At 48.2% G+C, this 23061-nt stretch overlaps 2 protein-coding genes across 3 annotated transcripts in view; both read left to right on the top strand.

Moving 5' to 3' along the window:
• The first annotated feature begins 165 nt into the window (after positions 1–165).
• Positions 166–15684, top strand: c16h10orf90 (chromosome 16 C10orf90 homolog). Its single transcript, XM_047327866.1, has 11 exons — positions 166–289; positions 445–1228; positions 2253–2316; positions 4574–4665; positions 6236–7562; positions 9254–9406; positions 9717–9841; positions 10334–10508; positions 11307–11370; positions 11816–11903; positions 13856–15684. The coding sequence occupies exons 2-11, from the start codon at positions 638–640 to the stop codon at positions 13892–13894; spliced, it is 2718 nt and encodes a 905-aa protein (XP_047183822.1). The 5' UTR covers positions 166–289; positions 445–637; the 3' UTR covers positions 13895–15684.
• A 1898-nt stretch (positions 15685–17582) lies between these two features.
• LOC118287917 (disintegrin and metalloproteinase domain-containing protein 12-like) overlaps positions 17583–23061 on the top strand; it is a 67006-nt gene continuing 61527 nt past the window's right edge. For both annotated transcript variants that reach the window (XR_004785760.2, XM_035613556.2), the window contains exon 1: positions 17583–17851. Coding sequence is in view for 1 of the 2 variants with exons in the window: in XM_035613556.2 (XP_035469449.2) it covers positions 17743–17851 (109 nt within the window). In the remaining variant the exon portion in view is untranslated. The remainder of the gene's footprint in view (positions 17852–23061) is intronic.

Raw genomic sequence — 23061 nt, 5'->3', positions numbered from 1 at the left:
TGTTTGGTTTTTCTTCTTTTCCCTGCAACCCCTCCCCCCCCCCCCCCCCCCCCCCCCCCCCCCCATCCCCCCGCCTCTGCCCAGCTCCCCCACTGTATTGGATGTTCAACCCTTGTGCTCAGTAACTCTTTTGTTCGCCAGAGCATCCCTCACATAGCCACACGCCCGACTGGAGACAGTACTCACAAGCACCTAGTTTCTATCAAGACAGAGAGTGTTTACGTCCTCGACGCCGAGGACCCCGGGGATTTGGAAGCAATTGGAAAAAAGGGCGGTTTGTCAGTAACTGGTAAGTAAAAATATCAGCACCACTGTGGGGCAGGGTGATGAAAACGAGAAACTGTAGCCTGTCCTATGATCTATGATCCTTTTCACTTATATATAGATGTATGATATATTGTTATATGTCATTATTAACGGTACTCTGATTCCTTGTCATAACAGATCTGGAATAAAAAAAAAGATGACCCCCCGGCGTTCTTGTCGCTGCTCATGGCTTGCAGTGCATTTCTGGCATGCCCGATGGTAAGAAGTCCAGTTGAGCCCGGGGATTCTCATTAATACCTCCACTGTAAAAGGGGCTCTCAGTGTGCGCTGAAACTTGAGAGCCGGGAGTGGTTATCTGAGCTCCGGGGGGATGAGTCTCCGGAGGCCAGCTGCCCACCTGCGAAGAGCGCCGGGCTGGAGGAGATCAGGAGATGAGTCCTGCTGGGAGAGCTTGATAGCGGAGGGGGAGTTTCTGCCCCGTGCCTCTCGTCCGCCATCGTCCCGTCGGCCCCAGAGTGCCATTGAGGGACGCCAGCTGGACGGCTGGTTGGAGCACCTGCAGTTGATGCAGAGCGACCCCCGCAGGGAGCCAGTTCGCGACCATGTTCCGGTGTTCAATGCTCGCACCACATCCTCGGCCACACTTGAGCAAACAGGACGTACCTGGGGACGTCAGGGGACCCCGTCCTACAGCAGGAGTTCGTCGTCATGTGGGAGTCCCAGCCTGTGCGAGAGCTCACTGGGCAGCCAGGAGTCCCTCCGGACTGGCGTCTTTTTCCCGTCGGAGCGCAGGGGAAGCAGTGAGAGAGCGCACATCACGCAGGCCCCAAGGAAGCAGCAGACTCAACTCAGTCACCTTGCTCCTGTCAGAATTGGGTGGCTGCCAATCCAGAGACGAGTGATGGTGGTGGCTGATGGTGGACAAAACCCAAGTCAGATTTTGGACCAATCTGCTGGCCAGGTAAAACACATATTGTCTAACAAAGCCTGAGCTTATATTCAGAAAGCTTTTCAGCGGAGGATTTTCTGATGCTACTGTTTTTGGACCAGTTTTGGTTTGGAATTGAAAGATTTTGAAGAATTCAGACAGATACACGTGATGGTTATGTACATTTCAACAACAAGCAACCCTTTGGATTTTGGCAGTGTCAGTTTTTTTCTAGTCTTATAGGAGAGTATTTTGGAGCAATGAAAATTTTTCTATCAGAGAAACATTGTCCAACAACTTTTGTGTCGGCTCTTTAGAGTATCGCCCCTTTGCAAAGACTATGGATTGATTCAACCTGGATTTGGCTTTGACCTCCTCGCAGGCTGCGTGATTGTGATTCTTATAAGTCAGCGAGGCAGCGTAAACTCTGCAAATCTGAAATAAAAGGGCAATGTACTCGAAGTGATGAACACACGTAGTCCCACGGAGAGCCATTTGTAGGCAGGTCTCAGTTACTGAGGGAGAAGGCAGAGCTCTGGCGTCCTTTAAAAAGGGGATTACTCTGCAGAAGCTCCCCACGTTCTCGGGAAGGCTTACGACTCATTCGGGTGCACGGCGGCAGAGATGGAGCTTTGTGCCCTGAAAGGGATGCAACGTACGACGTACGGAGGAAGCTCACCGGGAGAATCGCCCAGCGAACCGACGATATGGCCTCAAAATCGACAATTTGCTGCACCAAGCGCATCGCCTTCCCCCCCCGTGACTCTAGAAGAAGAAGAGCAGTGTTGAGATTGGTTTTGGACCGTCGCCATAGTAACTCAAGCTAAAAGCTATGTTCCGAGAAATTGTGATTAAAAGAAGAGTTTTGTGAGATTAGATGCAAGAAGGCTAAGAAGCTTTTTCCACAAAAATGTCAAACTATCCTTTTAACTGCGGAAATGTTCTACCGAGGAAAAGAAATAACAATCGGAACAATTATCAGATCAGGTACTATACTGATGCAACGATCCTTTTTTGGGGTGAAATCATGTTGGGGCCTTTTTCTTTTTTTCTACAGGTCAAACTGAAACAACCCATCACGCCAACATTTTGGAAGAATCGAGCCACGCCCAGGCCACAGGGTACGTGCTGACACACGATCACATCACGGTCGACTGCGCAACAGCAGAGTTTTCAGATCTGTATGAGTGAAAGGAAAAACACCCTCATTCTTTAAACAAATTCACAATTGTGCAACCTTGGATCATTATGTAAGAGTTCCACTCGAAGGCAAAAGTTCAAAGCACCAAGTAACTCTTGTACAACAACAACAACAACAACAACAACAACAACAACAACAAAACGTCCCCCTGGAAACACACAAAGGTTCCATTTCAATTGATGTCGAGTCCCCGATCAGCGCTAGAACAAACATGGCCGCGGGGCAACTGCGGGGGCCAGGTTAGCCGGAGGGGGAACAAGAGCCTATTTCAGGCCTCACTTGCCACACGGTTTACCTGCCGCTAATCCGCTCCTTGCTGCAGTGTCGCCCCTGTCCACTTTCAGATTCTCCACACTGACTGACTGGATAATCACTTTAAACACCCCACCACCACACTCACACACACACACACACACACACACACAAACACACACACACACACACACAAAACACAGTCAATTTCAAGTACAACTGATCCTGACTGTTGTTCCATGGTATTCTGGCAGGATTGCAGGTAAAGGAAATAGGCCCCTATTAAGCCCGAAGAGCTGACAAAAAAAAAAGAGGATGCTGAGGGGAGGAAAGCGAGAGGCTGAAAGATGGAGGGAAAGATGCCTCCTGATTGGAGAAGGTTCATGTTTGATCACAGAAGCCCCACACTCGCTGGGTTTGATCTGAGGCTTGATCTTCCGGCCTCATCCTTGTTTATACATAGATTATCCGGGCAAGGCTCCAGCAGCTTGCAGAAATCAAAGCAATTCATCCGTGGCAGCAAAAGAAATTGTGATAGAACCTCATAAACAGCATATACACGGTTAGCTTGAGGCTACATGCACAGGCTGCGATTACATATTGAAAGTGGAACTATTGTTTGTTGTCATTCTCCACCTCCATATAATCTACAATATAGATACAATCGGTTTTTTTGGGGTTTTTTTACCAATCCATAACTGTATGAGCATGAGGACTTCTGTTCATCCATCACATATCAATGAATAATTGATGAAAAGAAACTTCGCCTTTTGGATTTGACACACAGATCTCAATTATAAGTCTCCTGCTCGTCGATGACATGCGTGATGAACATTCATGTTTTCAGTCACTCTGAAGTGAACAACGACACTATGCAGGTGCATGTAAAAAATGCACCCTGTGATGAGAGAAAGAGAACGTGTCGACAAGAAAGACTGTGCAGGGCTGCTTCAGAATACGTCTTGCTCTGACGCTGCTGGTGCTCCCGCTCGGTCGTCAGTGCGCGATTCCACCTCTGAAACCAAATGAAAATGAAATGAAATCAGAAATTTACAGCCGCTCAGTTAAACCCCGACTACCGAATTACAAACCTGTGTGAAAGTAGTTTTAACCACTTAGTGCCCCACGCCCTCCATGAAAGTCACATTTGACAAACTTAAAATGGCCTGAAATGTTAATGAGCAAATTGGGGTCTCGGGCTCCAAGGGGCCTTCATGATTGGACATGCTGGCAAATTTTCACCCTGCTCACACTTACTACTCCGTTAAAACTCACGAGGATGAGGAATTAATTGGGAGGGTGTTATACAGCCCCGCTTCTTCACTTTCCTCTGGGGGATTCAGGTCAGCAGTTGTTCCAGAAAGAAAAGAAAAAACTGGTTATGTTTTGCTCCGCCAGTGGAAGGTAATGAGAGAGGGGCTTTCAGGGGGCCAACAGGTTGGTTCATAGAGAAAGAGAGAGGTGACGCGTGGAGTGATGACAGCGAGAGGAGCTCTGCGGAGACATTTCTTTTTGTTTCCCCGCTGTAATCACATTCACAGAGTGGTGCAATTTTCACCTCATCTCTTGTTCTGTCCCTTCCGAAAGAAGAAGCAAAAAAAAAAGGCACTGCGGATTATCTGCGCAGCGTTATCCCAAAAAGAGAGCCCGTCGCCATGGCAACAGCAGCAGGTGGAAATGCAGCCAGGGGGGCCGTCGGGGTGGCGAAGGAGAGCGTCAGTCAGCGCTGAGGGGCAGGCCGGTCAAGTCCGCGCCGTCCCCCGAGAGGAGAAGGCGGAGAAGAGACTGCGTTCACTTCACTCTGCCAATGTCAATTATTGACAGTGTCAACATTGTCATACAGTCAGAGGAAAGGCTGTTTTGTATGTGTGTGTGTGTGTGTGTGTGTGTGGGAGTGTGACAGTTTGTTTTGCCTTGACACACAGATGGAGAGGTTGGAGGAACTCACACCAGTCCAAAGGCTTTAGGTGTGGAGGCGTCGCAGACAGCTGATCGAGGCTCGCCCGCCATTAAGCAGGTAACTTATTACTTTCTGACTTAAAAAAACTAACTTTTTGAAGCACTGAGCTCAGCATAAACCAATAACACTGCAATAATGCAATATTAGGATCAATATCAGTGGGTCTGTGTGAGCTGGGGTCTTCTAATCACAGCGTTGTGCTTATATTATGCTTCCTGAAACAGTGTCTCCAATTTCTAACCCTGATAAATGTGGTGTTTCAGGGTTAGGGTTAGGAGGAGAGGAGAGAGAGAGTTAAACTTATAACCTTATTTATGTTCCGAGCCACCTTTTTTAAAATCTGAAGGAGAGGATATTAATTAATGAGGAAAAATTTGGCCCAAGGGGTCAAAGGTGAAAGAACCTTTCAGATTGCAGGACTTTAAGTTAAGGAAACACTTAGGAACGTAAGAGCGTGGCTATTAAGTTAAAGACAAGTAGAGCATGTCTGTAAATGGAAAACACTCCCTGAAATGAAAAAAAGTCTCAAAAAAAAGACGACAGATCGCTCCATGGATCATCACAGATGTCAGAGCTTATGGGCTCCTCAGAACGTGCTCCCTGCCTGACGCAGCGTGTGCCTGCAAGCAAATGCAAAATGGGCCAATTTGCGCAGATCACCAACAAAATCTGTCGTCTTTCACAAAGATTCGACGAGAGAGCCCGCGGCCTCCTCTCCCACCGTCTGACTGTGGCGCAGTTGACGGAACTGTCTTCAATCTCAGTCATTCCATTCGTAGATGTGTGTATATGTTTGATCGCAAATTTGACAAATCAGATGACTACAGTGTGTGTCTATGGAATATATAAATATAAAATGTATTTTCTCCTTTTGCTGTACCGCTCTCTCTCCGTGGCGCATAGTGTTTTGTGTTATCAGCCACTCGCAACCGTGTTCTAGACGAGAAACGTGTTTGTTGGCGGAGCTGTGAGGAAAAATTAATAGATTCCTCAGAATGCATGTACAAATGCCAAGATGTCATACTCTGCTTAGAAGTGATTGATTGCTGGCGCGGTTTATGCAACTTTGATAAACGAGGTACGGTGTCGAAAAAAAACAACCTTGTTGGCAATTACAACACGGAGGAATCGGTGTTTCCCCGCAAACACCACCAGTGTCCTCGCGCTAGTCCAAGGATCAGAACCTTTGCTTCTTTCTTTTTCTTTTCCTCTTTCTTTCTTTTTTGCCTCTCACTTTCTACTGGGCATAGAAGAGTCTCATTGTTATTCCGCGAGGGATAAGTCATGCTGTGTGCTGGCCTTGTCTGCTGCTACTCCCATTGCTACCGGGGCAGTCGCTGTGTCAGGCATGGCTGGGGGGGGGGGGGGGGGGGGGGGGGGGGGGAGAGTCATCTGACTTAACGAACAAACAGCAAAGCCCTGAAGAAAGACAGCTGACCCGCTGCTGGAATGTCGCGTTAGAGAGATTTGTCATTTTGTCATGACGCATTAAACGGGGGTTGTGATTTGCAACCTGAAGACATCCGCTCAAATTGTGTTGTGTTGATCGGTGTCAAACCATGTAGCATTATGGGGGTGGGATGGGTTTTTTGGATCTCATAGAATCTCTTTTATCCACCCACTGTAGGTGACGGAAAAACGAAGCTCGCCCGACAACGAAGGGACCAGACTCGTGGGCTGGCAGGCCCTGAGGAGAGGCTGGAACTCTGTCAGGGCGTCAGCGTTCCCCGGATGCAGTCGCTCCATCGAGCGCAACTCGGATCCCAACGGGAAGTCCCCACCGATGAGCGCAGCCGGCGTAGAGGCCCTCGAGCACGCTCGTCTGCATGGGGCAACTTCTGCCGAGCCCTGCGGACCACAGACTCTCCCGCAAGGCACAAACAGGAGCGCGGAGGCCCGCAGCCCCCGCGCTCCTTTGCACCGGGCGAACAGTGTTCAGCCTGTAAGGGCAACGGCGCCGCTGCTTGCGGCAAACAGCGGCCCGCAGCCCTCGCGCATACAGACGAGCTCTGCCGTGACCACCCTCATCCCTCAGAACAAGGCTGGCTTCTCCTCCATCACCATATCCTCAAGGAAAGTGAGCAGATCGTCCAGCCTGCCGGACCCCGACACCCGCGATCACTCTTCCCGCTCGCCGCCGCCATCGCACCGGCCCGTGGATCCGAACTACCGGCATGTGACCGTGCAGAGGAAGGCCACTATAGTCAAAGTGACGGAGCAAAGGGTCACGTCCGGCCCTGTCCCAGGCGCGAAAAGTGTCGGCGCGCCACCGGCTAGCCAGGGTCTGGACACGGTGGTGCACCGGCGAAGGGCAACCATCATCAAAGTGACGGAGCACAGGGAGAGCTACAGTCCGGCCAAGGTAGGTCCCGGGACGAGGCCGCCGGAGTACAGACACAGCTACATAGAGGGCGTGTACGAGGGCAACGACACATGCAGTCGGGGAAACCAATCGCAACACACTGCGCGGCCGTCGTGCCAACTTTTGGATTCCACAAAGACGCCAGGGCCTTCTGTCGCACGGTATCCAGCCAATCCTGATCCAGAGGAAAGCGGCGGCGCTCTACACAGGTCCACCGCGAGCCTCTTTATGAGCAACCCCCCCGCGGTGGCGGCGACCGCTCCCCCGGCAGTGTCCCCGAGAGCTGCTGGACCGAGATGGGACGGGCCGCCGCGCAGACCACGGAGCTGCTACGGCGACGCGTTCGGACACACCGAGCCCAGCGGGGCGAGACCGGCCGCCAGGAAATGGAGCTTTGGGCTCCCGCCGGAGACCGCCACCGACCCCGTGAACTCCGACAGGGGTCCCGTCGGCCCCGGGGCCGCGGTGGAAGATGGAGGCCAGCCCGTCGCACGCGGCCGAGGGCCAAGCAGAGGCGAGGAAGAGAGAGCGCCGGCGCCAGGGGCTGCAGTGAGGAGAGCGTCCTCCTGTCTCACACTCATCCCGGCCCCTGGTAGGTTCTTGTGTGCCACTCACTCTGACAGTCCCTTTGACAGCGCGCAGGCCCCCCTTCGTCTTAACATTGGGCGAGAGGCGGGGTACACCCTGGACAGGTCGCCAGCCTATCACGGGGCCACATACAGACAGACAACCATTCACTCTCACAATTTAGAGTCTCCAATGAACCTAACCCCATTCTGCATGTCTCTGGACTGTGGGAGGAGGCCGGAGAGAACCCGCGCATACACGGGGAGAACATGCAAACTCCACACAGAGTTGAACTGGGATTCGAACCCAGAACCTTCTTGCTGTGAGGCGAAGGTGCTAACCACTACACCACCGTGCAGCCTACTTTCAAAGGATTGCGCCGTCTAAATACGCACTTCCTTTTGTGCCATTTGCGCGTTATCATACACACCGCGGCGTTCCGAGGTTTCTCCCCTTTGGTGCCTCATCGAGAGGCGTTATCAGATTGCACCGCCGCCATTCCTTTATCGGCGGCCGTGAGTGCGATTGACACACGTGCCGGGGGATGTGCGGGCCCATGTCCAACGAAAGCCCTCCAGACGCAGAGGGCCCCCCCGTCGGCACCTGCAGACACCTTCTCATCTTCACCTCCTTTCATTTTTTCCCCCCCACGCGTCTCTTTGCAATGCATAATCTGCTCCGGTCCCCGCTTCTCACTGGCAGCGCAGGGGAGGCGGAGGAGCCGCCAGCTGCTGAACACGGTGGAGTTCAAGTATCAGGATGTGTTTTCGGAGGAAATCCAAATTTTTTGGGCCCGCAATGCACCTACTGCATGGGCGTTCGCTTCTTTGGTGGAAGTTAGGTCATTGGGGACAAAAAATCTGTTCACACCTTTGCATCGTGGGGATGTTTTTTTTAATTTTCTTTAGTGACTTGACGTTAAGGTTAATGAGACGAGTTCAGCCTTTTGGTAAATACGCTGCTCTTTATTTCATGATCTTCTCATCTAAACCCTTGGCAAGAAAGGGAATAAACGTATTTCCCAAAATAGCGATCCTCATTTTCCTACGCTTGAGGTCAAACCTCCAGGGAAGTGCTGCTGCAGATGAAGGTCTTATCTCAAGTCCTTCTCAATACAAATCCAAGTCTTCATGAGTCAATTGTACATGAAAGTTTTTCAGCTCTCTGAAAACTGACTGAGGTTTTTTTTTTCTCTGTGTTTTCTTTTCTTTTTTTTAACAGAACAGAGAAAAGGTTATTTAGGAGTCGCCGCGAGCAGTCAAGTCTCAAATCCTCTGTTTTGTTGCTCGCTCCGCGCCGCCAAGAGTTGATGTACGTTACAGTGCGACGTCCTTGAGATTGACAGGGAGCCAGTTTGACAGTGTAACACAGTGGAAACAGTCATCTGCCGCGTATTCAGACGAATGAGTAACACGAGGGGGGAGTTCTCTGCTGAGCGAGCGCGTTCCCTCGTTCGACGGTGTCTTTCCTCTGTGTGAAATTATTAATTATTCTTTAATCACATTCATTAAGAGTGTCATCAATTAATTACAGGGGCCTGAGGCAAAACAATTTAAATTCAGTGTGTGATGCTGGCTGCCTCCAAATGGTGTAAGATTATGTAATGGTGGTAAAGGGAGGACGGCGGTTGACAGAAGCCAAACGGTGGGTCAATAGCGGCCGGCGTCACCGTTTTCACTTACTCCTCGGTTTCATCAAAGACGCCTTGTGTTTCAGATCCCCACTCGCATCAGTCTCCGGAGGAAGTGCTCGCGCTCAACGCCGCCGCCGTCATCGCAAACATCAAGCTCCAAAGACAACTCAGTAAGAAGAAGACGCCACATGGCAATTCCGCGAAGGACTCCGCGGCATCACTCCAGGGAAATACTGGTACTATTACCACCTCCCCTCATACATAATAATCGGAATTTCTCACGTCGCAAAGACATTGATCTCTGCTACAGTTCCCTGAAAATGTTTGCAAGCTCAACGCTTTGCTCTCAGGACTTTTTCTGCCCTTGATTGGATCAATACTGATACAGTGAAATTCCTTGGCTCTTGCGTACTGCGCCTGCTCGATTCGTACCAGGGGGTAATGTGTCACGGCAGGCCCAAGGAGTTTCATTGAGCAACTGTGCACTGCAGTCAGTCAAGTGAGGCCAAAACCAGGTGTGAATGAAACACTGCTCTGCTTTGGTAGTGACAGATATGTGTGTGAAGCAACATCCGGACCGAAGCCCCGCCCGGCGCCACAAGACGCATCATGCTGCGTTCGTTCCGCTGAGTCTTGATCCGGAGACATCGCCTGGAAGTGTTTCTCTGCAGGTGAGTTCAGAGGTCATTTATTTTTCATCTTATGGAACAATGACACAAAAAGTCTGGGGTGTAAATGTCCAAAATTAGGATGTTAAAGCGATGTCTTGCTGCCGCAGCGTCTTTGCCACAGCGGCCAAACAGTGATACCACCCGGAACCACTAGGGGCACACGAAAGTTGTCTGTAGCCACTTTAAGCAAATAAAGCACAGATAAAGATTTGTGTAACCCCCGAGAACAATGCAATGTCCTTTTGTAGCGTATGTCCCTGTGAGGTGAAACTATAAAGAGTTTCCCAGATAGTAAAAATTATAGGCTATGGGGAAGTTGGGGAAAATAAACCTATTCTTGTTGCAGACATTCTTGGCTCTGAAATTCCTCTGTTGTTAATCGTCTGATCCCTGAAATACTTTCATCCCACTTTGAGGATTGTGACCCCCCCCCTCCCCACACACAGGTTGGCAAAACACATCACAATCTGTGCGTTTCTGCTTTTTCACCAGGAGTCGCTACGGAGGGCCAGACCAGACCTCATCCGCCGCTCCCAAGGCCGAGTGCAAGAGCTGGAGCGAAGGGCGCGGGCGAGGAGGGGGAAGAAGACCGGTCCGACAGGCCCGCGGTCGGGTGCTGCTCCGAGGCAGAGAAGAGCCCACCGTGTCCGGTCTACCTCTCTGAATGGTACTGAATCAGCGGCCTCCATCACCTGCCTCTTCCACTGTGCTGTCCACAGTGCATGTGCAGCCTCAGTGGCTATTTGACAGATTTGCACATATATACACATACGGTTGAGCTATAAGACAAAATACAATAAAAGGGCCCTTGAAATAAAATGAGAAACACTTTTTATTTCATGTACAATATATTCAAGTGACTCTTTATTGGACAACAAGATTTCCAGACGGATTTTTTTCCGCACCGGATTATGTAGTAACATCTGTGACCTTCAAATGACATTAGACTCTCCGTCGGATGAGACTTCCCCTCTGAGTGCCAAGCCATACAGGGGCAGAGACGATAAAGGATGTAAAGACGTGTGACGGAGATTTCGTAGCTCTCTCTGCCCTCTACTGGCTGCAACTGACAGATGCACAAGTAGGTCAATGTCGGCTGGGAAAGAGACCGATTTCCGACAAGGTCAGCCGGTCAAATCAACAAATATATAAATGAGTGCGTGTCAATCGGACGGAACCTTTGACTTGCACAAAAGGTTAATGGGACGTTTTTTTTCTGGCATGAAGCTGATACAAAAACGCATAGGATGTCTTGAACTGCTCAGAGAGGAGGTGGAATTCGTTTCCTTATTCAAAAGAAATCCTGTCTACAATCTCTGGAGACTGTGATGTGAGCCTTTGTTTGCTGTACGAGAGGAAAACCTTCAGTCTCCCCGAGCACCAGAAAAAGCAAGACTGATAAAGTGTGTGTGTGTGTGTGTGTGTGTGTGTGTGTGTGTGTGTGTGTGTGTGTGTGTGTGTCCAGATAACCTTGTCAGACCCAGCGATAGAGTCATTACTGGGAAAGAGATGCATCTGGGATCCAAAGGGTGAGTTCCACCTCCATCTGATCTGAGCGCTGCCGTCAGATGCTTCTTCTTCTCTGTCGGCGGTTTCACTCTCATCTCTTGTATCGCTCTTTCACATGTGAAGGTGGAATCTATCCTTGACATCTCCATACAATATACGCATCTCTTTTTTTTTTTTTCTGGCAAGACTTTTGCTCTATAATTATATTTTCTCCTTTCCTTCTTGAAAGATCCAGCTATTGATTAGCAAGCCTGTGGATTCATAGTGTTCTATATAGAAGATATATATATATATATAGAAGGAAGCTGTTGATGGAAAGTGACTGTATTCCACCATTAGAACGTCCTTACACATATCTATAAAAGAGCTTTGAAAGGTATTGTTTTGGATGATATATTCTTTTTTTTAAATATTTTCTTTACCATCAACTCCACCAATAATTTCAAAAATGTTTTGTTCCAACAGGCCTGCAGATGTGAAGAGGAAAAAGGATGAAGAGAAGAATAGGGAGGTGTGTTTGACCAACAGGCAGCGAGTGGAACTTTTCAAAAAGGTATTAAAAAAAGAATTCCTTTATACAAATATACTGCAAACCCCAAAACTCGTTAATTTCAAATGTGCTACACGTATCAAGCTGAATTCGGGGGATTTTATATATTTTTTTTAAATGAAAAAGAGAAAGTAAAATATTTAAATTCGACTAAATGGAGCAGCCATAATATAACAGTGTTTTTTTTAAATATTTTTTAAACTAACACTCAATGAATATAATATACTTTAAATACAGAGCTGGAGTTAGATGCAGTATATCACGCCGAACCACATTAGTGTTGACTGATTCTTATTCGCCAGTGGTCCTCTCTTAATATTTAATCATCGTTCCTGCCTATCGTGGGTTTTTCCCGCACTCAAATTAATAGAGTGTGAGCAGAAATGATGCCCTGAATCAGCAAACACGTGAATACGAGGGATGAAGGGGGAGCAGCTCGTCACCGAGATAATAAGTAGGCTGTATACTTGCCTGAGACGCCGAACCGAACATTAATTGTGCATATGACCCGCAGGCCATTGAGCAAGTAATCACACGCACCTCTTTTCTCCCAAAAAACCTAATTAAACCCTGCAAAGGGTGACACTTTTCGCAGTAATGACCAGCACTGAAGGGGCTGCAGCGATGACGCGGCTTTCCCCTCTTTCTTCGCAGACGTGCAGCTGCTGAAAAATAACGGCATTGAATTGCCCCGACAACTCGGTTATGGTTAATTGATAAAAGGCCGGTATATCGATCCGGACGTGTGAGCCCTGAACGTTCATGGAGAAAAAAAGCATGTGGGTTCTCACGGGATGCACTGTGTGTTTGTCGGGAGTTTGTCACAACGAGACATAATGATGTAGGATATGCAACAGAGCCTCGAGTCTATTCTCTTGGTTTACAGCTATTGATCTGGGTCTTTATCTGCTACCATTGTAATCCGATGAAACTATTTTGTTTCTCGGCTCAGCTTCTAGAGCTTTGTGTAGATAACATATTCCTTTTAGCAAATTAATATTGAAAAAAAAAAAAAATCTCCTGGTAATAATAACAATAGAACTGCAGGAATACTTCTGTATGAGCACCCCTGTTACTTTTGGTAACATGTTATGTGTGATTCATATTAATATTAATATTCATAGTTATATTTGGTATGAGACCTCACAGGAACAGTAAAGATATAACAATCACAAATATATGTAAGGGTCAGTTTAAAGGAGCCACATCACATTGAATATCATTTAAGCTGTTGATGGGATTTGTTAGACCAATGACTTTGTTTTACCACTTGGGGGCGCTGCTGCCAAACTTTTAGCCATTTTCTTGCACTTCTCTCAGCAGGATGATGAGGAAAACCCCACACTAAAAAATAAATACATTTCAGAGCCATTTTTTATGAAGTGAAGGTGGTGTGTGTTTTAATTCTATGCTCAGGCATTAGGATCCTCCAAAGAACAGAGTTGTATTTGGCCAAAGTCATTGTAGACGCTCGAATTCGCTCTCCACCCCACAGCCTTTCTCTGACCATGTGGAGAAACTGAACAGTCCGTCTCATTGTGCCGAGAGCATGAGGCCTGTGTGTGTACCCCCCCCCCCCAAAAAAAGGAACAAAAGGCCCTTCAGTGGCAGCAACAGCTACAGTGCAGTGCCACCATTCATCCGGGCTGCAGACAGAGCGGTTGCCCACACGCAGCTGCTCCACCCACACCGCTGCTGCTGTGGCAGATAACACGGGGAGGCCGGGCCCTGCCAGAGGGTCCAGCAGCTCCTGACAGAGCTGGAAACCTGAACAGTGTGGGGGCGAGGCAGGGGACAGCAGGGGACGAGGACAGGGGAGGGCTTTAAAGGCCGTGTTTGTGGGATTGCAGGAGCGGGGGGGGGGGGGGCTATTGTGTTGACTAGACTGATGCCACATACCCCTCACTCTGCCCCGAGTGTTTTAGTAATCCGAGCGCTCTGTCTTCCTGTTTCAGAGGCTGTTGGATCAGATTCTACAAAGGGGCAACAACTGAACGCCTGGCAGCGGATGAAGATGGTGGCATGACAAACGCCTGTAGCTCGGCACACACGGGCTGAAGATGTGAGCTGTTGACTGTGCTGGATACGAGTTAGAATGTGTCAGCGTGGGTCTTGATGTACAACTTTATAGCCTCATCTGGGCTTTCACCGCTGCTTGTTTCTCCCGTGCATTCGAATATGCGTAAGTGCACGGCAAGCGTTCCAAAGAACACCAACACAGAAGGTCATCTAACATCAATTACTGCTGTTTTGAAGCTTTTCTTTTCCTTTTTCCCCCCCACAGCCCCCGAAATGAAAAATAGACTGTCAGATGCACAGTGAGGAAAGAACTTTAAACTTTTTAAACAACATGGACAGAAGTTGCACGTCTCCTTGCTCATCCCAACAGATCAAAACATGATGATACATCTTTTTTTTTAATAGGTTAAAAATCCTTAAAGGTTCTTTTTTGTCTTTTTCTCCAAGTCAGACGGACAGAAGCATCTTTTAATACCTTCAGAATAGTGTGATGAGCCCTTTTGTGTTTGGATTTTTCTTTTGAGAGAGACAGAGGCCTGTCACTCAGCTGTCCTTCATGTGGCCTCACGCGGATGTATGAAATGTCAGCTCACCGCTCTGTTTCGGTTGTGATCAAATGTCACTGACGAACAAGTTGACTGACGAGCCCTTTTGATCCGATGCATGCGTCTTTCATCACCGCGTCACCTTCTTTTCACTTGATCCCAAACTGCTGCCCTCTGCAGAATAGTCTGTGTGACAGGACACGGAGCACCAAAAGCCACTTTCACATGATCTCATGTGATGTGAAGACAAAATAATTCATTCATTAGTCACTGTCCCATCGGGGGGGGGGGGGCAAATTTTCAACCGTCCTTTTTTATTATAGAACCAAAAGAGGCGGACAGACGCCTGAAGTGGACTCGGCTGTTAGTCAGTGCCAGCTACTGGCAGTGAGACGGAGGAATGTGACCCCTTCTCACTGGAAATGCCCCGTTAATGGAGAGTGGCGATTTGAAAGGAGCTTTTGTCCCATGATGGACCGGGACCTGCCAGCGCACATTTAGATTTGTGTGTTTGGATCCAAAGTGAACGCGCCGCTCAACAACATGATGGAGCTGTGGCCATAAATCCAAAATGAGACGTGTGAATATTTTGTTTTGGGGGGTTGGGGGATAATAGACAACGGAGCAGATGCATCTTATCATTACTCTTTGTTGTCATTTTACTTCATTAGCCTTGAAGTTGGTCTCCTGTCACCGTCCAGCTGTTTTCATCCGTCTAAATTTGCGCTGACGCCTTGGAGAAGACGGATGATGGCTGCCGACTATTTTTGTAAAACCTTTTATTTCACGTCGGCGCAGATCCACGCGTGGGTGTGTTTGGACAGTGGGAGTCTATTAATAACTGCGACCGTGAATTATAATCGTTTCCTTCTCTCTGAAATTAGCAGAAAGTAGAGTACGACAGTTGTGAACCAAGGACGAAATGTTGTGTTGTGTTTTCTATATTCAAAGATGACCTTATTCCTCTTGGTGTCCACCCACTTGTCTAATGAAGTAGAGGGTTTTTACTGTGAAGCGTGATACAGAACATGACTGAATTCTTCATACTTCCAACTATTCATTTTCTATTTCAATCTTCATATATGTATTTCATATGTGAGTCATGTCTCAGATCTCTTTTGTCAGATTTGCACTCCTCCCAACTGTACACTGACAAAACAACGGAGGTGAGATGGTAATAAAGTTGAGATTAACTATTGATCTATCTGTCCCGACAGAAAGATATTCTTTTTACTGCCTGCTACTCATTGCACCTCATCATCTTTCTCCGAGCGTCGCCTGGGAAAAGATCAGGTGTCAGTAACATCCCTCAGCCGAGTGTGGAGTTCATTCGAAAGCAGCATGCAGGGAAATACGCGTCCATGTTCCTTTATTCTCATTCGTGTTTGACAGTTTTGAGAAACTGAGGTTTCTGTGCATCATGACACTTGACTGCAACCTATAGTTCCTCTTTTCAAACAGGGACCATGTGTTTATGCTATGACATATTAAAGTTTCACGCTGGAAGCATTGGGGCTCCCTGAAATGCTATACTTTAACTTTCTCCTGTGGAGGGGGGAGAGAAATCCTCCAGGAACCCATCTGGCTGTTCTTCTGCCTGATTCCAGCTCTGAAGTAGATGACCAGGTGGCGCTTCCTCACTGAAGAGCGCAGCCACAGTGTTTGAATGTGCCACGGGCGCATCTCCATATTTACAGTGGGTCCATATAATCGTCTGTGCGTCACAGAGATGGCAGCTCGAGTCCAAAGCTGTTTGTGTGTGTCATGAATAGATCTCCAAATGGTATGTTCACATTAAAGTAAAACCCCTTTCTGATGTGCGCACTGTAAACGGAGAAGTGATAGAAGACAGATTCCACTGGGTGTGTAACATGCATTCATGATGAACATGTGTGTGTGTGTGTGTGTGTGTGTGTGTGTGTGTGTGTGTGTGTGTGTGTGTGAGAGAGAGGGATGTGTGTAGGGTGAATTATTCAAATTTACAGTGTGGGCTGCTGTAGGAGTAGGTCAAGCTCAACAAGGGATGAAAGAGAGAGAGAGAGAGAGAGGGCCAGGGACTAACTGCTGTGCCTTCAGAATAAAAAGTGTCCTGTACCTTTTTTTAAAACAACGACGTGGTTTAAAATGACCTTCTGCAAGTCGATCGACATTAGTGCAAAACTCCATCTGTAATCTAAAAAAATATATAATCCTGACTCAAAGTCCACTTGCTTGTTTTTTTTCCTCCAAGTTCTGCTCAGCAACTGTCCAAGCCACAAATTATATGAAACAGCAAATCCTTTCATTTCAGGGGCCGGAAGGAACCAGCCAATATTTGGCACTTTGGATTAGACGAGGCCTTTTTTTTTTTTTTTAATTCATGAACATTCAACTGCATCTCACAGAATAAACTGAGTGAAAGCTCTGGGGGAAAAATTAGACATTGAGTAAAAAAATAAGGCAAGAACAATGATTGTCTGTGTCTCAGTCATAGCAGGTCAAATGGGAGGAGGGGCACAGCACTTAAATCAATTCGAGTCATTTTACCTAACTCCAATGCTTCCTTTGTCGTTGAAATAGTTGCACGAGTGCACTGCATAGCTAATACTTATTTTGCAACATGAAACCAGAAGTTTTTTTGCATTCGACTGCCTTCTGAATATATTGTTGACACTGTTCCTTTAACGCCTTGTTTGGCAGCGGGGGGCGGGGCGGCTCTAGGACCGCGCGGAGCGGTCTCATGGAAGCACATGGTCTGCGCTCATGAGACAAAACACTTCTCCTCGGTAATTGTCCCGGAATTGACGCCGCCCGACACACACGCCGGGGCCGAGGGGTCTCCGTCAAAGACCCCCTCCCCCGTCAAACTTCTTCTTTCTTTCTTTCCTCCTCCTCCACGTTTGTTTGCTTTTCTGGGGTTTTTTTTTGGCGCGCCGCAGCTTTTGGTTTTGTTTTTGGACGTCTTTGAATGGGGAGAGCGCGAGGACTCGAATCAGCTGTTCTCGGGATTTCCGAAAGCACACGCTCGATCATATTTCAGGAAGGCGTTTTTTATTTTTTCGGAGAGGTTGGGGGTGGCCTGGGCTTTGGGGGGGGGGGGGGGGCGTTCCGGGGTTAGGGGGGGGTGGGCGCTCTCACGCAACATCAGCTGTTGCTGGACCTTGACTGTGTGATGATGAGGAGGAGGATGCTGCTGATGATGATGATGATGATGAGGAGGAGGATGAGGAGGATGAGGATGATGGCTGCGCTGCAGTGAAACGGCGGAGCCAGTCGCGTCCACGCGTCAGCCGGGCACCATGAACCCCGGGAGCCGGAGGCTGAAGTTTGTGATTCTGACGGCGCTTCAGGCTTTGGCTGTCTCCCTGTCGGCGTGTGGCAGCAGCGTGCCCTCCACGTCTGCACAAGGTAGGAGTCGAACACGTGAAGGTGCCGGATGCAGTTTTATTTTAATTCATTTTTTTTTCGGGTTGTTTTTCCTTTCGTGCGTAAAAGTAGTGAACAGATGGTTTTCCTGTGCCAAATGAGCTCTCACGCGCGTCTCGAAACACTTGTCGTTGTCTATTTACATCTATTCTTCTTCATTCGCGTCTCCCCTCGGCTGTTGTCGGGTTATACATCATGTTTTATGAAAGCACAGATCTGTATAACATCTCCAGTGTAAACAAGCTTTCCAAAAAATCCTCGCCTGTCTCTCCAAGTGGAGCTGTGCGTAAATTGCAGAAAACACACACACACACACACACACACACACACACACACACACACACACACACACACACACACACACACACACACACAGACATTCTAGCTGGCAGTCTCTCTACCCATGTGTGTGCACCTCAGAGAAGAAGAGGTGCTTGTATATTTGATGATGCACAATCCCTCTTTGGTAATCAGTGGCAGCACTTGAGGCATTTGTCACCGCCGTTGAGCGCACTTCACTTTTCTCTTTTTAAAGGCACCTCAAGCATCCTTCACTCTTCCTTCTCAGTTGAATTTCAGGGTAATTTTCCTTTGTGTGTGTGTGTGTGTGTGTGTGTGTGTGTTGCACACATGAAATAAAAGTCTCATTGTTGGTTTGAACTTCATCAGCCAAGTAGCTTTTTCAACCCCCCCTCAATATATTGTGCTGTGTTTATTATGACATCCCAGCAACTAATGGAAAAGAGCTGCTGGTGAGCAAAATGTGATGTCAGTGTGTGTTTGTGTTCCTGTGTGTGTGTGTGTGTGTGTGTGTGTGTGTGTGTGTGTGTTTGTCTCACACTGTGCTCGCTTCCCCTTGGGGGCTGTGGCTCATGACATCTCAGTCGCCCAGTGTTCCGAGCCCATAGGTGCAGATTAGAACAAGGACGCTACACACACACAGTTTTAAGACACAGTGGTGAGTGGAAAGACACTTGCACTTTTGGGGGGGGGGTTTTTGGCATCCGCTGGAAAACCTTTTTTATATTTTTAATAACACCGGCGGCAGCCGTGACACTCCACGTGGAATCCTGGGAATTAACTACCAGCCGGGGCAAATGTGTAAAAACTGGGACTGAAGCGCGAGGAAGTTGTTCATTTATTCACCGTCGTCATCAGAAGTTGGCCTTCATGCTTCTTCACCCCCCGGGGGGTCAAGACTCGGCGAACACCAGCATCGGCTGTGAAAGCCTGAGCGGATCTGTGTGGGCAGAATATTTGCCTGCTTCCATGTGGTTGTAACTCGGGCTGATTGAGATACATGGGTGGAGGGTGCGGCGTGAACAAGAGTTTGTTAACGTCCACAGGAGGAGGGGGTTAAATTTAACAGTCAAAAATAATCACAAATGCTGATTCATGCAAACGCTGAAATCCTCACGTTGCATGGATCGTTTCGGTTGTTTAATCGAGAAGAAAAATGCCCGACATGTCTTCTTTCACCATTTCAAAATTTGGTATGTTTTGGATTGTTGGCCAGACGAAAAACAAGAAAATGAAAAATCTGTTGCTTTGCTTTTTTAACAGACAAAACTATCGATCAACTCGCGGGAAAGAATTGGATAAGATATTCAGATGAGAGATTCCTTCACTCGTCCCACAACGGGGAAATTAGTGTTGAGAGGATGAGATGGAATCATTAGCTCTGCCCTTTTATGAGCCTCTCATAGCCGTTTGTCTCTGCTCTCCGAGTCCGAGGCTGCTAAGAAAAGATCTCCATGCCCCGTCATGTCTTGGGTACAAATGTCAAGACGGCGCTCCTTGCTCTCCCCGTCTCGTCGGGGTTCCTCTCCCTGTTTGTCTTGTGCATGTTTTCAGCCCTATAGCCGGAGATCATTTCCTCCCGACGGCTGACACACTCGGTGTCAGGCAGTATTTACTAAGCCAGCTGCGCCGCCTCAGCCCACGCGACTGCCTCTGCCTTTGAGCGCCGCGTGCAGCTTGCGTGCCACACGCTCAGACTAATGAAAGCGGAGCCGGGGATATATTTATGGAGTACAGTGAAGCATTCCTTCGGCAAACAGTGTCCGTCCGTCCATCCGTCCGCGCCCCCCAGAGAGACATTATCACCACGATGTGCCCCACCTCCAGTCGGAGGCCTTTAGTGTCGTCTCAGTGCGAACGGATTCAGATCCTCCACATGAGTTGTTCGGGATATTTGAGGCCAATGTGTGGTCGTGCATTAAGACAGATCGATCATCCAGCCGCTGTTCCGCAGTGGGGATATTCGCAGAGGTGGGGCGAAATAGCCGGACTTGGAAGCTGCCGCGTCCTGACCCTACATGTGTTGCATTAATTTCTTCCAAGCTGCTTTGGACTCATATGACCTCCAGTACAAAAGTTGAACGCACAAGCTGAAACACGATCACCCCCCCCCCCCCCCCCCCCCCCCCCTCTCTGGACTTTCTCATTGGACTATCACACCCAGACAAGCCAGGTCACAGTTGAGCTCTGCAAGGCCTCTCCCCCGAGCGTCCTCTCCCGGGTCTGGTCGGATGGCCCAGTTGGCTCAGATTTCTGCTGACAGTGTCAAATCTGTCTGGGTTAGTTAGAGGTCCGTCCCATTAGGGTTTCACAGGAAAGAAAAACATTAGCCGTTTTGTAATCCTGTTCTGCCCAGTTCCTTTGTCCCCCGGCCACAAGACGAACTGCACAGCACGATGAAAAAACCCCAAACCCCTAATAAACCTTTTTCACCTTTCTCTGTAGGGAAAGCGCCGGTGTCATTGATCACATTTATCACAACCGTGATATTTAGACGAGCAGGTCTCACTGGGAACCTTAATGGACCCGTGTCAAAACACGAAGCAAGTTCCACCATCACCTTTTGAAGTTGTCATGGCGAACATGTTGTTCTAGCAGCAACATTCATTTCAACTTTATGTACGCAAGTCCAACATCTATTCCTCTTTTAGCTCTGGTTTGGTCTCCACCAAGCCCTGAGAATTTATGCTTGCCTTTTAAATTCGCTCACTCACTGGTAAAAAGTGACTCTACTTAATTTTTATTATGAGTTAGTTGCACTTTACTTTTGAGTATTTCTATTTTATGCTGCTTTATACTTCCAATCCACTACATTTCATTCATTTCACAGATGAAGGTTATACACAATTGATAATATAACAAGCTTTTAAACCAAAACACATTATGAAAGATTAACCCAGTGGTTTCCTCTCTCATCGATCATCCCACCGCCCCTCACGTGTGTCTGGTGTCCCTGTGTATTTAACACTGTATGAAATCTCATCAGCTTCATCACCAAGATGCACTTTCTAAATATCTAAGCGGCGTTAGCAGATATCTTCTTGTGTTACACATTTTTAATTTACGAGAAACTGCACTTTGCATGTTGTCCATGTTAGTTTAGGAATCTTCTTTTTTAAAACTTGAAGATGATATCGGTATGTTTTTGTATTTCTGCGAGATCTAAATTCTGGCCTTTTTTTTTAGTCAATACCAGTATTAATACAAGCGTAGGTGACATTGAGCATTAGGAATTTCATTAGAATAGGAACCAATGGGAATTCCAGATTGACACACTGCTCTGCGCTGCAGGTGCTGCGGGGAAACAATCCCCCGGTTTGACTTGATTCCTTGTGCACATGCATTCACTGGCTCCCTCTGGGATTTGAAACACAGAGTTATGTCTTGGCTCCAGATAATCTGTCTTCCAGCCTGGCACACACCATCCGCCAAGATTTCACCTCCGTGTTCTGCAACGGGACGGGAACATGCCAGCAGTATGTTTCCTAATAGTCAGACGTGTTAACAGGAACAAGACAGGTCACCTCCTACCTGGGTGAGTTTCGAACAAATTGGCCCAAAGGAAGTTCTGCTGCCGCTGCCAGTTTCTTTGTCCGAGTCTGTCTGAGTTATGTCCCGCCGGCGGACCCGTGGTGTATTTTTAAGTCCTAGAGCTACACATGGACGAAGGTTTCAAGTAAAACAGTGACCGATCCAAGACTGTTAAAAGTTCGGTGCCGCATGATTTCGGGTTGTCAAACACGTCGTGAAAGGAGCATATCTTGATTTAACAAAATATATATACTGTATATATACATATTAAGAGATCAAACTGTCACTTCACTAAACCTTTGATTTACGACGATGAAACGAAAATCGGGAGGGAAGAAATAAGCGCACGCAAATCACCATTTTGAGGCCACAAATTATTAAATCAAGAGACGCCGCGCAGGATTCGTGCATTCACACCGCTAGAGAAAGCTACTATTTAGCATTTACTTTAAAGAAAAAATCAAAACAATTTCCAAATTAGGCTTGCTTGGTTTTCTGAAGATCGACCAAGCCATTTAACAAATCAATATGGCAGTGGCCCCGCACTTTTTTGTTTCTCTCGCGCACCGAATGTGCGCCAGACATGTGCTTCCCATGACCGAGAGCAGTACCAAGGAGTTCCAAGCTTTCGCACAGCTCCGCTCCGGGAGCTCGCTATACGTCTCTGACCTTCTATGTTGCTGAGGCACACCGGCTCCGTGCCAGGCGGCGAGCACAGCTTTTGTAGCTGGGGGGTGGGAGGTGGTGGTGGTGGGGGGGTGTAACTCATAACGGTGTCACCCACCGGAGGCATAACGACACTAGTTTCTTGGACAACGTTAACCTCATGCTGAGCCTGGGGGAATTTTTTTTGCTGCAAGGACCATCTATTTCCCATAGAGTGATTATGTCCTGACATCAGGCTGGTGTGACAGTAAATGAGTTCAGTGTGCAAGGTGGGGGTCGAGGGAGGGAGAGAGAGAGAGAGAGAGAGAGAGAGAGAGAGAGAGAGAGAGAGAGAGAGAGAGAGAGAGAGAGAGAGAGAGAGAGAGAGAGAGAGAGAGAGAGAGAGAGAGAGAGAGAGAGAGAGAGAGAGAGAGAGAGAGAGAGAGAGGGAGGGAGGGAGGGAGGGAGGGAGGGAGGGAGGGAGGGAGGGAGGGAGGGAGGGAGAGAGAGAGAGAGAGAGAGAGGGGGAGGGAGGGGGAGAGAGAGAGAGAGAGAGGGGGGAGAGAGAGGGGGGGAGAGGGAGGGGGGGAGAGGGAGGGGGGGGGGGGAGGGGGAGAGAGAGAGAGAGAGAGAGAGAGGGAGGGGGAGAGAGAGAGAGAGAGAGAGAGGGAGGGAGGGGGAGAGAGAGAGAGAGAGAGGGAGGGGGAGAGAGAGAG

The sequence above is a fragment of the Scophthalmus maximus genome, chromosome 16 (assembly GCF_022379125.1).
Source record: "Scophthalmus maximus strain ysfricsl-2021 chromosome 16, ASM2237912v1, whole genome shotgun sequence".
NCBI lineage: Eukaryota > Metazoa > Chordata > Actinopteri > Pleuronectiformes > Scophthalmidae > Scophthalmus > Scophthalmus maximus.
This window is presented reverse-complemented; position numbering and strand designations above follow the sequence as displayed.

Bases quoted from the DNA above. Each gene is read 5' to 3' on its own strand.
- c16h10orf90 (XM_047327866.1), top strand. From the start codon at position 638: ATGAGTCTCCGGAGGCCAGCTGCCCACCTGCGAAGAGCGCCGGGCTGG. The intron at 7,563-9,253 runs GTAGGTTCTTGT...CTTGTGTTTCAG, and splicing joins CACACTCATCCCGGCCCCTG to ATCCCCACTCGCATCAGTCT. The intron at 11,904-13,855 runs GTATTAAAAAAA...TTCCTGTTTCAG, and splicing joins GAGTGGAACTTTTCAAAAAG to AGGCTGTTGGATCAGATTCT.